The sequence below is a fragment of the Zosterops lateralis genome (assembly GCF_965231275.1).
Source record: "Zosterops lateralis genome assembly, chromosome: Z".
NCBI lineage: Eukaryota > Metazoa > Chordata > Aves > Passeriformes > Zosteropidae > Zosterops > Zosterops lateralis.
In genome coordinates, this window is record NC_139800.1 from 64,486,022 (window position 1) to 64,499,132 (window position 13,111).

The 13,111-nt window shown below is 37.0% G+C and overlaps 1 protein-coding gene across 3 annotated transcripts in view; it reads left to right on the forward strand.

Moving 5' to 3' along the window:
- The window catches only part of TRPM3 (transient receptor potential cation channel subfamily M member 3), a gene marked incomplete at both ends in the record, with an annotated part of 383,951 nt that overhangs the window by 257,045 nt on the left and 113,795 nt on the right, over positions 1-13,111 (forward strand). For 2 of the 3 annotated variants that reach the window (XM_083884288.1, XM_083884289.1), the window contains 2 exons: positions 5,088-5,301; positions 8,352-8,476. In XM_083884288.1, coding sequence (XP_083740414.1) covers positions 5,088-5,301; positions 8,352-8,476 — 339 coding nt within the window. Of the gene's footprint in view, positions 1-5,087; positions 5,302-8,351; positions 8,477-13,111 lie in introns of those variants that run through there. The other variant, XM_083884290.1, reaches the window with a different exon arrangement.

Genomic DNA, 13,111 nt, shown 5'->3' on the forward strand with positions numbered 1-13,111 from the left:
AAAAACTAGCAAAGATCACCTACACCTTGTCATTAGAACTGACTGGGCCACTAATTTCATTTCCACAGCCACATGGAGCGAAAATTCCCAAACAGCTTGACTTTTGCTAATGTCATGTAGTTGTTAAAGTATCTTCAGTGCAGCTGCACTGTCCTCCTTAGATCCATGATGTGAATAGCTCAATAATTTGTGGAGGAATTTAGATAGAAACACATACCTGAGATTAGGTAACACTGGGTAACAAGACCAGCTACTAAAAAGGCCTTTCCTTCAATTTCATGAAACCACAGATGTTTCTGCAACAAGACTATGGTGTTTAGATCTCTGTCAATCCCATATTTTCTTTACAACTGACTCATCCCATTAATATGTAAGAAACGCAATCAACAATTTTGCTTGTCTGCATTTATTTTTCTTTTTATAGCAGATTTTCAAATTTAGTAACTGTAAAAAGATATGAGTACTTGGATGTATATAAATTTTATTAATAGGTTTTGCAAATAAAATTGATAAAAATACAGGAAAACTAATAAAAGATGAGCTGCTTACACTAGTTGGCTCCTTGCGGTTTGGGAAGTAACACATTTGTCTAAATTTATACCAACATTTTATTTAGTCAGAAAGCAATTATCAGACTGTATGTAAGTGACTCCATTCCAGTTGAGAGCAATATTCTGAAAAATCTGGAAATATATTCTGTTCATCAGTGTACAATTAAGATAATCTTGCTCTGTGTGATGCATTTTGCACTGCACTTGTGAGCAAACTAAACCTATTTTTTAATACACTATCTGTTTTTACACACACACACACACACACACACACAAAAAAAATGTTCTCTCATTAATTGATGGGCCTGGATTATCTATAAACTTCTTTAAAGGATTGCTCTTTACTGAACTAAAATTTCTTTCATCATGGGTTTTCAGGGTTAAATGGAAGATGGCTGTTTCAAAAGCCTTTGGTGAGTTAAACAGATTCCTCCTCACTGAATGCATTTCAATTATACATTTCATATGCAGAGTAAAATCCTAAAATATGTTTCCAGCTGCAAAAGAAAGGAAGTTTACTTCAGTGTTATCTGCTTTTCTTATGGTGCACAGAAATGTGAAAGAACATCAGTAGAATTCCAATGAATGTTAACAGTTACTTAGACAAAGTTGCTAATATTCAGATCCTTAAAAATTTATTAAGGATATTTGGAAGTCAGTCACAGAAAAAGATATTTTTCTTGGTTTAACATGCATTGAGTTTTATAAAAACTGTTTTAAAAGGATGCCAGAAAGTCATCAGGGCTTTTGAAAGGGAAAAAAAGATAATCCTGTAACTTGCATAAACCATGAAAAGGCAGCAAACATTGCTTCTGTTATAGCAAATTAATTCATAAAAAATATTTACAAAATTTAAAAGATGGTGTTCTACATGGAGAGAAAGGGGAGATAGCACATAAAAACCTTTATCTGAAGCTCATTTCTATCAATGAGGGTCCTTTCAGTGATTGCTTGGTGGAACTTGGATTAGGCCTTAAGGTGTTAAGAAGAAATAACTTACGGAGAACCAATTTGGTTTCAGTCTAAGTAGAAGGGGAGTTTTTGTTGAATTCATTGAGAATTACATCTAATTTTTTTTTTTTTTTTTTAATGAGGATCACATTTTGAGGCAACCAGTCTTTAATTTGAAAACATATCTGTAGATAGAAACTTAAATAGGTTACCAAAAAGAAACACAGGAGCAATGTTAGAACGCAGATCACAAAATGTTGTTCTGAAAAGATTTAGTTTCAGAAATAAAAAAAAATCTGGATCTCTTTAATTTATTCACTGACACTCTCATCTGCAATCATTCACCAAGTACTTTAATGAGACAGCTGAGCTTAAGTAAAGAGTAGCAGTTCTATTTCTCAGGAACTTTGACTTCTGCCCTAGAGCACTGGAGTCAAACTTGGAAGTGTCTGTCTGTTTGACTGATAGTGGGAATAGGTTTGTTTAAGAGAACACTTGACAAGAAAGGTGAAACAACAATTGGCAACAAATGCACTCTTGCTGACTACCACTGTGCTAGCCTAGGGGTGAAATGAGCATCACAGCTTGAGCTTGATGGTTTGTCCTTTCACCTTCTGTGTTGATGCCAGTCAGGTCAGTCTGTGCATTTTGTGATTCAGAACTGTACTTCTGCTTCCTAACTTGCCCTGCTTTGCTGACACATAAAAACTGAATTCTTGCATCCTGTCCCTACACTTCTCCCATAAAGAAAAGGCTAAATCATTTCCCATTGGAACCGTTAGCTTCTACAGGTGACAGATACACCAGGCATGGGATTCCATAGCACAACAGCATAGTGGTTTGGCTTAGATTCAAATTTTAAATCTGCCTTCAGAGGCTATAGCAAGAGAATTCACGAACAGCAGAAATACTCATTAGCATATATCAAGATTCTAAGCAAAAACTGTTAGGGCTAAATATTCTGTTACAAGATTGGAAGACATGAATTTTTGTTACAGGCAAAAGTGGCCTTAAAAGTGTGATTTATAATTAAATGTAAACTTTTAAAAATAGGACAGAAGAATTCTCTTTTAGTTACTAGCTAACATATTAAGTAATGGCAAAAGAGTGAATTCAAAAATTCAAACTAAAAATTGTCACTGTAACAGCAAAAATTATTCAAATAGTCATAAAAATTGAATGCTATGGACAATAGAAGAACCATGCTTGGCATCATTGCCAAAAACTTCTAAATCAGTAAATCTTATCTTACTTGATTTAAATTTTAATTTACATGAAAAACCTTAGATAATTATTTTCCTTAAATTTCCACTATGTAAAGCAAAATTATCTTAAGTACAGAGGGGCTTTGCCTGCAGTGTAAAAAGCAAGCAGTTGCTTCCAATGTAAGTTGTCTGCATTTCAAATAAATGCAAGAAAATACTTCTTTCTTCTTCACTTCATAGATTTATATTTATTGGAATTCAGAGGTCTTCATGTATAAGAGACATAGACTTAAGAAGGTAGGAACAGTGAAGTCACATATTCTGAGATACTTTAAAAAAAGCTAAAGAATAATAAAAAAAAACCCCAAAAAACAAAACAAATACCCCCCACAAAATAAATAAATAAATAAATAGATAAACCAAACCCAAGAAAAATGTAGTCACTGTCCAGATTAAATAATACACATCTGATGCTCTTTGTGCCTTCATCTTAATATCATCCCAGATGATGCAATGACATATTTTCAACATATTTGTATGGTCATTGCCAGTATGAATTCACCTTAATTATCTTCTTAAGACTTGCAGTCTGTCTTCACCAAAAAGCAGATTAAGGTACCAGTGATTTCAAACCAAAGACCAATCGAGTTTCCAAATAGTGATTCCAAACCATAGTTTGACCAACAGAGTTTTCATGTAGGCCCCATGAAGGATGTTGTCTATGAACACCTCCTGTTGCCCTTTGCAGCCTCAAATCTCCCATAAGACGTAAGAAAGGGAATAAGGATCATTCTTCTTCTACTCCCTCTGCCGTGTTAAAACTTTGACAGCCCTCAAATCCCGATTTAAAAACTATTAATGTCTCGATCTAATCAGTGGGATCAGGTGCCATACTAAATTTTGACTCACACTGGAAATTGACTGAGTAGCTACTGAGGAGGCAGTCTATATTAATGAGCTTGGCAGACGTGAATACTCTTGAGTTTTTTGTGTCCTGTGGCTGTTGTGAGTTTGCGTGGCTCCTGCAGAGAACATTTCTGATGCACTGTGCATTCCCAAGTTCTTGCTTACCTTTCAATCTGGCTGTGCCCCCCCAACTAATTGTGCAAACAGTCTTCTGCTTCCAGAAATGTTAACAATAGATGTTTACTGTGCAACAATCCATTCTTGCAAAACATGCTGTCTATTAGCAGTTTCCTCAGGAAAACGTCAAGGCCTTATTTCTTATTCAACTAGAAAGGAATACACTTTATTATCGTATGGTATTGCCAAAAAAGAACAAACTTTTGGCAAGAAATACTGATTAAATGTGTCAAAAAGGGACAAAATTATTACATTATATGTATGGATATTATACCACCTGGCATGTTACAATAAACAAATTAGAATTAGGTATTCCTCAGGCTGAAGGCAAAGGTATACAGCTGATGCCTGTGCTGACAACCCATCAAGGGAAAGTCTGCTGAAATTGCTCTACAGGCATTGGTTCAATCCAAAGTTTGACAGATGAGTGCTTTCTGCTACCTGTTTTGTTTTATTTTATTAAGAGGGTCCTTCCAGATCTTGGCAGCTATAAAAAGAATTTTTTTCCTGTTTCTTCTATGTAACTAGAAATGAGAAAAGTATCACCTGCCCTGTCACAGATTTTGTGAAACAGCAATAGAAAGAGCAGGAGGAAGGCTTGTAACAGAGTGAGACAGATATTTGTGTGCATGGTAGTGCTGTAAAAATTTTGAAGGCAGCTGTTATCTTTGAGCACACAGAGATGGGAATGATCTCCCCTGGCACGAACTGCTGCATGTGCAGCACAGAACAGCCAGCAAAAGGAAATGCATGAATTTGTTTTGCAGCCCTTTTAGGATCTAGTCTTCTAAGGTAAGATCATGAACCTGTACAAATCGTACATAGTTAACATTCTTTCATCTGGAACGTACCTGTTTGGTAGTCTTGCTCAGTTTAAACTTGTCTGCTCAAAGAACTGAGGTTTTGTCTGTTATTTCTTACCTTCTGAGGGCTTTGAATTTGAAAATGAGGTACAAGTAATGGCACAGTTATGACCCTGACTACCTAGGTCACCTTTGGCAGAACTCTAAAATTTTTGTTCCAGTTTTTACCTTTATAAATTGTAGACATTAATATGTCAAACATCACTAAGGATTTTGAACCAATTAATGTCTTAATTTCCTAAATAAAGAAAATTATCCAGCCTGTGAACTGCAAGTGTTCCTAGTTTCTTAACTAGGGAGCTAATCATTGCAAATAGTTACTGGTTTTGTCATAAAAACCCTGATCTATTGGGTACAGATAATATGTATTAGAAACCAGTGAGTATAACCAATCCTTCTTTCTCTTCTCACTACTATTGCCCTTGTTTCTGCAGTATGTACGTGTGTCTTTTGACACAAAGCCTGACCTTCTTTTGCATCTGATGACCAAAGAGTGGCAACTTGAGCTCCCCAAACTTCTCATCTCTGTGCATGGGGGCCTTCAGAATTTTGAACTTCAGCCAAAACTCAAACAAGTCTTTGGAAAAGGACTTATTAAGGCTGCAATGACAACTGGAGCATGGATATTCACTGGAGGAGTAAACACAGGTAAGAACACCATTAAAGTAAAAGTACAGTGGCATCTAGGAGAATTCATCACCAAAAAGGAGAAAGAAAGTAAGAATGATGAGATTAGAAAGCCATTCTATGTTTTATTTTGTTAATCATTTCTATACTATGCGAAAATAAGAAAATGCCAAGTTTGTACAACCTGACAGCTGGTATAAAACAGAAAAAAAAGTTGCTAAAGTGTGAAAAATACACTTTGGAGCTGAAAATAAAGCCTCCTGCAAGGCAATTGTATATACTAATACAAGGAAGATCTTATAAGATCAACTGTTAAGCTGCAGGGACTAAAAAGGAGTCCAACTCTCATTACACAAAACTGAAAACACTTTCATCCAGAAAGGACCTTTATTTAATTTAATCAGATGACCCAAAGTACTAAAGAAGAAAAATTTCAGGTTTTGGATGTGGTGGGAAACTTCTTACTTACTTGTAGAGAGTTCAACCTAAACTTTTTGCTATTACATTTTCATCAACAGCAATATCTACCATTTCTAGTTGAAGGGCATCTGTGGTGCTCCAAACAGGTGTCCTAGGGATCCAAGACAGCAGCTGGACTGCTCTCATAGTAGACAGCATGTACACTTTGGGAATAAGCAGCAAAACATAGATCCCTAGACAAAAAATTCTGGCATTGACATCTCAGATACCCTCCCTGAAGGAGGCAAAATGGGGAGAGATTCAGGGGAAAGTCAAAAAAATTCCAGAGAGAATTGCAAAAAGTGTTGAGCTAGGACATGAACTCATGAATTCTTAGGTCATTCTCATTTGCTGCAGTAACAAAGCTACAATTTTTTACTTTACTAAGAGTGTATCTTCTTACTGTCTCTGGAAAACAATGTAATCATTCTATTGTGTGTTAATTTTAGTGCATGCTAGATCAACTCCTACATGTTTGAATATAAATGCTTAATAGGAGGCTTGGACTTGGTTTCCAGAGCACATCAAATTTAAAACAGTATTCAGTTTTATCACAGCAGCAATACAAGTAGCACAGAATCATAGAATATGCTGAGTTGGAAGCAGTCCACAAGGATCAAAGAGTCCAGCTCCTGGCCCTGCACAGGACAGCCTCAGGAATCACACCATGTGTCTGTGAATGTTGTCCAAACACTTTGCAAACTCTGGGAGGCTTGGTGCCTGAAGAAAGCAAAGAGGCATAGCTTTTGGAGTCAATAGATAAAAAGACACAAATGTAATATGTCCTCAAAGTGAGGAATAAATTCAGGTTAATGTTGATTTGTGCACTCTGGTAGTAATAATATTAGTTGTCAGATACTCTTGTCGTGATGATGGCAAAGACAGATGTAAATTTTATATTAAAATTACATTAGAGAAATGTACATGTTGTACACTTAATCCAGTGGATTACCGCAGCAACTGTAGAAATCAAACTGCAGATTTATTTCTTTTTAAAGGACATACAGTAGCACTTGCACTTGGCAAATACACAACTGCTTCCCACCATTTTTCAAATCCTCATAGCTGCAAATGTCAAAACAGTAAAAATGAACCAAGAAAGTCATCATAAATACTGTTGAAAAGAACTGTTTTTCCTGTAGTCAGAAACTACCTAGACCAAACAATGTAGTTCAAGTGGCTCTCTGCTGTTTTAAAAACATACAATTCCAGAAGTGGTTCTGTAATATCAGTCATCTCTCATTGTTGTCTTTAATTTCTGGAGGAAAGCAGTTCATTGCCCTGGGACTATGTTTTCAAGCTACATAGCTGAAAATTATTTCTGAAACCATAACAATTGAGAATTTCTTGGTACAGTCTCTTTTGTTGAAGGTGACTTTTAAAATTGGGTTTCTCTTAAGGAAATTATAACTGAAAAGTCCTGAAATACTGCAGTTGGACTGAAAATCAGGGATGTGGGAGAGAGAGAGCAAATCTGGTTAGAAACATGACTGTTGTTCTGAATATTCATGTCATGCTGAAAGTTGATTATTCTAAACAGCAGGAATTTTTGTGCTCTGGAGAGATTTTCTGCTTTAAATCCTTTAGGCTGTTGGATCATAGCTTAATTCATAGCTGATGGCAGGTACAGGGTTGGAGTTTCTTTAACTTTCCACCACAGGAAGAATACTAGATTCAAGGACATAGAGGATCTATTAGGTTGTGGGGAGTTTTCTTACCCTGGTCATTTGCAGTTCACAAAAGTACAGCCAAAATCCTAACAATTCTGTGACTGTAATTTCCATCCAGTCATCTTGAAATCATGAAATTTGAACAATACGGAAACTGCAACTGAGAACCAGATAGCATCTGCAGCAAATCCACAGATCTGCTTCAGTGCAGCCATATCCTGAAAATAGTTGCTAAAAGACAGATTTTAAAAGATTATTTTATTAAAAGGAAGGATGAATGACACTTGTCCTTTGCACTGAGATACTGCAGAAATACTGCCAAATCTAGGGTCTCGGGTAGGCAAGCAGGGCTTGGAAGAGTGCTGGAGAGCAGCTATTGCTGGAGAGCCATGTCTCTGTACTAATTTCTGTTTTCTCACTGATTCCCAGGGTGGTTTCTAATACTCTGCTGGAAGCTATCTCAGGTGACTGAGTTTGTTTGGAAAGAGTGGAAAAATAGCTTAATCACAGAGAAGCATAAATGGTGTTTTCACATTTTCATCCTTGATTGGAGGATTTGTGTACAAGCTGCACTTCTGAAGGAGTTGGGGGGTGGGGGGTGGGGAGCACAATTAATTCCTATGCTTCTTTGTGTGCTTGGAAATACACAAATGCACATGTGAGCACAAGTGCAGATAAATACGCTGCAGTCAACTGTCAACATTTCCATTCTTTTTTCTAAAGCTGTGTAATTTTTTTATTGCTTCATGTAGTAATTTTTGAATTCAATAAAATAGATTCACACAAAATAATAATAAGAAATAGGAATGTATTCATAGCTTTACTTAATTGTAAGGATAGACACAGGTATTCCCTAAAAAAACAAGTCTATACTAAATCCACATGATATTGAACAGAAAAGACATAATTATGAATTTCCCTTTTATGCTGTTTCTTTGCCAGGGGTCATTCGGCATGTTGGAGATGCCCTAAAGGATCACGCCTCAAAATCTCGAGGGAAGATCTGCACCATCGGAATCGCTCCTTGGGGGATTGTGGAAAATCAAGAGGATCTGATTGGCAAAGATGTAAGACCTATATAGCCATAGATTACCTCTAGTGTCTATAAATCTTCCAGGTTTTTTTCCTGTCCTCTCCATCCCTCACTTAGCAATTCCTCTTAGAATTATTGTCTGCAGCAAAAAGTCAATATATACACAAGTTTTCCATTACGGTTGATGGCGGGTTTTGACATGACAGCAATAAAAATTCCTGCACTGTATGTTTTTTAAAAATAAATTATAAGGGCAATTCATTAAAAGCAATTCTTGAAAATATATCAAACCTTCATCCTTAGAACTCTGTAAACCTGGAAAGGTGCTTAAGAAAACAGTGATAGCAAAACTTGAAATCTGCTTTATTTTCAAACAATACTGTAATGCATTGGTTAAATACAAAATTGCAGGCTATCCTCCTTAGAATATATTCCCTCCCATACATTTTTATTGATGCAATTTTGAAAGGTATTATTGAGTATTGTAGATAAGAGTGACCTCAAATAATTCATCTTCAGCCACTTTCTGAAGGACAGGGCTGGTGTTTCTCCTGGTTTTATCATACAACTCCTCTCTTTTGAAACTCTACATTAATACAGTAAGATTAACTCCTTAATTTTAAATACATGAGTAATTTGTCTATGCTGGTTATTTGTTACCTGAAGCTTTTCTGAACTTGTTTTTTTTCTCACTTCTGTTTCATTCCTAAGAAATCTATCTAAGAACCAGTGACTAACTGTGACTGGAAGAGATACAGTTTTCAATCTGCATAAAGAACTTCTTTCTTCTCTTTATTAGTCTAACTCATTCTTCTCTGTATTCTGTATCCATGACCAAGTTGGGAAGGGGAAGAAGATTCAAGTATCTCTTAAGTCAGAAGAGTTATAATGATTATAAAGCAAATTATCCAACTGGAGTTTATGGCAATTTACTATGAAAATATAGCTGTTAGGAGGACCATGGAGATTTTTATGAATACCACACAAAGAAGCCAGATCAGATTTTGACACAGTAATTCTGAGTCACTGATGAGCTCTGCTGAGGTGCAGTGCAGAAGGTCATTAGCAGAAAAAGCTAAGCACAAGGATGCATTGTATCTTCCTAGAGAAGTGTAATGTACATATCACTTTCAAATAAAGAGTCTTTAATAATTAGATATGGGGTTCTGGAAACATAGCAGAAAGAAGTTAACAAAACATAAAATTAGCCATGAATTTTGGAACATTGCTTTTCGTTTATTACTTTTTTCCTCCTGTTGCAAAGCTGTCTCAGTTGTCAGGTAGCCACTGCTTGTTTAAGGGGATCTGGAGCCTTCTTTTGCAGAAAAAGATTTAAAAAAAGAACTTTATTGCCCAGGTGTTCCAGCCAAGTGGAGCAGCTCCCCTGACTTCTGATTTCTTTAAGCAAAGCTTTCCTCTAAATATTCTTCCAATTTAACAGGAAACCAAGAAGTCATACTGTAATTTTATTTTAAAAGTAAACTATTTTTTTTAAAAAAATCTGATTAAATCATAACAGAACTAATACTTACTCTGATCATCAGATAGAGAATGAAAAAAAGTTTAATATAAAGTAAGAACTAATTTGGGTCTTCTATTAGCGCAGACACAATTGTATCAGTAGGGTTACTGATACAATTACAGGGACATCAATAAGGACAAAAATATTTCAAAATATGCCTTTGATTGACAAAATAAAATTTATCCTCTCAACCTCCTGGCCCCTAATAGTTTTAAAAATGTATTGATCAATGGCATGATGTGATGCTGAAGCACTTCTGGTTTTGTCCATCTCTAATGCACATGTAAATGATACTGCTTCATGCTTACTGATATCGAATTTCATCTTCCACTTTATTGCCTCATCAAGCTGCTTTATGAAGACTTTAGTCCACTGAAATATTTGTAAGCCTTTCACCCTTTAATTGATCACAAATCCCTTGCACCTATACACCTATGTTGAATGGAATATAACACAGCTTGAGGTAGCCATTTATGTCACTAAATCTTCTTGGTAAGAGTCTTCAGAAAAATTACCTTTTCCTTCTCACTGTTTTCCCACCCTTCCCCCCAGCTTTCCTCAATTACTTATGCCTCAAAAGACTTTTCTCTCTTATTCAATGCATGCAGTTTCTTTAGAAGTATTTGGTGAGGAAGCTGTTTTGGAAGCTTTTTAAAAATCAAAGTGTGTTATATTGACTGGCTCATTAGAGGTGAATGCTGTGAAATGACCCGAGAAGGGGAAATGTAAATAGAATGGTACCATAAGCATGTAAAATGAATCATCATTAAGCAAGAAACAAAGACCACAAAGGATTATACAAGGGGCGGGGTGGGGGGGGCAGGGGGGGAAAGTCAACCAGTAGTAAAAGACTTGGTGAACTCTGCATCGATGTGGATTTATGCCTATATGCACTGTGTCTGGTTAAATTATGATCAGAACTGCAGAGTTATAAAAACATACCCTTCCAGCATCAGATAGAGGCAGAATTCTGTTGTAGTCATGGGGTTTGGAGGGATAGGGGGCGCAGAGGGGGAGCTGTGGTGGTTGCACATGCCCCAGTGCATGTGGCCTTCCTGTGCCTCATGGCAGGTGAGGCATGCTCAGCAGAGATGCTCCTCTGCTAATGCCTCAGCCCATGCCTGCCTGGCCTTATGGACCCAGAAGCCATAGCTGGGGGATTTAACTGTATTTACCAGCCCTTCTAAATCAGTCAGCCTTTGGGAATCCTGGGGGACTTCCTCACACCCTTAAAGAAAACGGACCAAGCTAAAGAAAATATTATTGTGGTTTGCTATTTGTTATATTGTGATGATTAAAGATCCCTAAAGACACGTCTTGCTCCAGTACTATAAAAGCAATATAGCAGAAAATAGTGCAAGTCCTAACACTCTCAGTTTCTAATTTAAAAACAAAGAACACAAGGGAGTTAGTTGCCTTATTTCCCCATTTTTTCTAATAGAATTCAGAAAGTAAAGTGGCTTGCTCAGTCTTGTAGAAAATTGTGATTACAAACGAGTTTCTTCCTACACACAGCTATTCTCCCTTCCAAAACAGTACACTTTGTAAGTCACTGTAGCATGCATGTCTTTACTTTTCCGTCCCCATTTGGCTTTAATTCCAATTCACCTCAATAGGAGACCAGAGGCAAAGATAAGAACTGGCATATTTGTAGGATATGTGGAAAATTTGGACCATGATACTTCCAGGAACATCTGAATTAAATCAGAAACTACTCTGTTCCCTGGTATGCTCCAGAGCAACAGGGCTGCAGAAATGGCTTGATTTAAACAACAGTTGCTACTCCTTGAGAAGAAAAGCATGCATCTCTTTCTTTTTCCATCACTACCTTGACCTTACTGCTTGTCTCAAATTCTTTGCCTCCACATAGACTGCTCAGATTCATGCACTGGTTCACATGGCACTTGCAGGCTCGTTGTCATGGTGAGTTACCCTGAGAGATTTTTCGAATGCTGTCTCTATGTTGAGTGTCATGTGCCTATGGGGAATCTAAGGAGAACAGCAATGCTTTTCATTCAATTTTCCTGCCACCTCAGTGTGCCAAGGCAAGGGCTGAGGTCAGTCCAGCCACTCACTTCTTGACAGAATTCCCTCAGCCCATGCAGCATGAGTACTGCTCCACAGCATAGCTGCTGTCACATTCATTAAACTGTCTTTGGAGGGACTGTCTTGAGCAGAAATTATTCCTTTCAGCTCTGCAAAGGAAGATGTTAAGGGACATTTTTCCCTACTCTCCTTATTCTCATTGCAAGATTGGATGGGACTTTGAGCAGTCTGGTCTAGTGGAGGGTGTCCCTGCCCATAGTGGGAGGTCTTTAAGGTCAGCTGAGTGATCTTTAAGGTCACTTCCAGCACAAAGCATTATATGATTCTATGGCTGTAAAAAGAGGATGAGAGGACAGCTTAAACTCAAAGTTTTTCCAGCTATTTAACTTGCCCGTAAAATGCAAGGTGTTTAAAAAAACAGAGAAATGGAAACAGGAGTCAGATATCAAAAATCTGCTGAGTGTTGTGGAAGAGCAAGTAACCTCAAGGAGGTAGCCTCAAAGCCTAGGATGTTCCTGAAGATTTTGTTTATCCTTTTCTCAGGAAGAGTCTTGACAGTGTGTTTTGAGAAATTTTTTTGTTAAAATAAATTAATTCAGATGTTGAATTGTGCATGCTGTGAACAGTTCAGTTGAAAGAAACTGTAGTCTCATTTTCACATCCATAAAATGTATTAATAATGTAACTCACCTTGTAACTAAACACAGAACAAAATCATAGCCTTCTAATCTCTTCTGCAGCACCATTATTGAGTTAATATATGAAGGCTTCAGTACTGCAACTCATTAGAACTGCAGATCAAGCTGTCACAGTTAGAAGGTTTTGAGCTGTGGCTCTCAGGAGCAAACCACAGGCTGTCAGTAGAATTGTCTGCACAGTGGCCTGTACTCATACAATGAATGGGCAACTCAAGGGATTCCTCTGATGTAAGGCCTTGCTGGTGTCCATTTATTGAGAGATGGAGTGGGTATCAGTTTAAAAGTTCTGCACTATATTGATTTGATTTGATTTGATTCTTAGGGATGTGAGAAAGAACTTGCTTTTTCTTTCTGACAGTGACAGGGGGTACATACTTTCTATATCTGTAGAAGCTAGCTATTA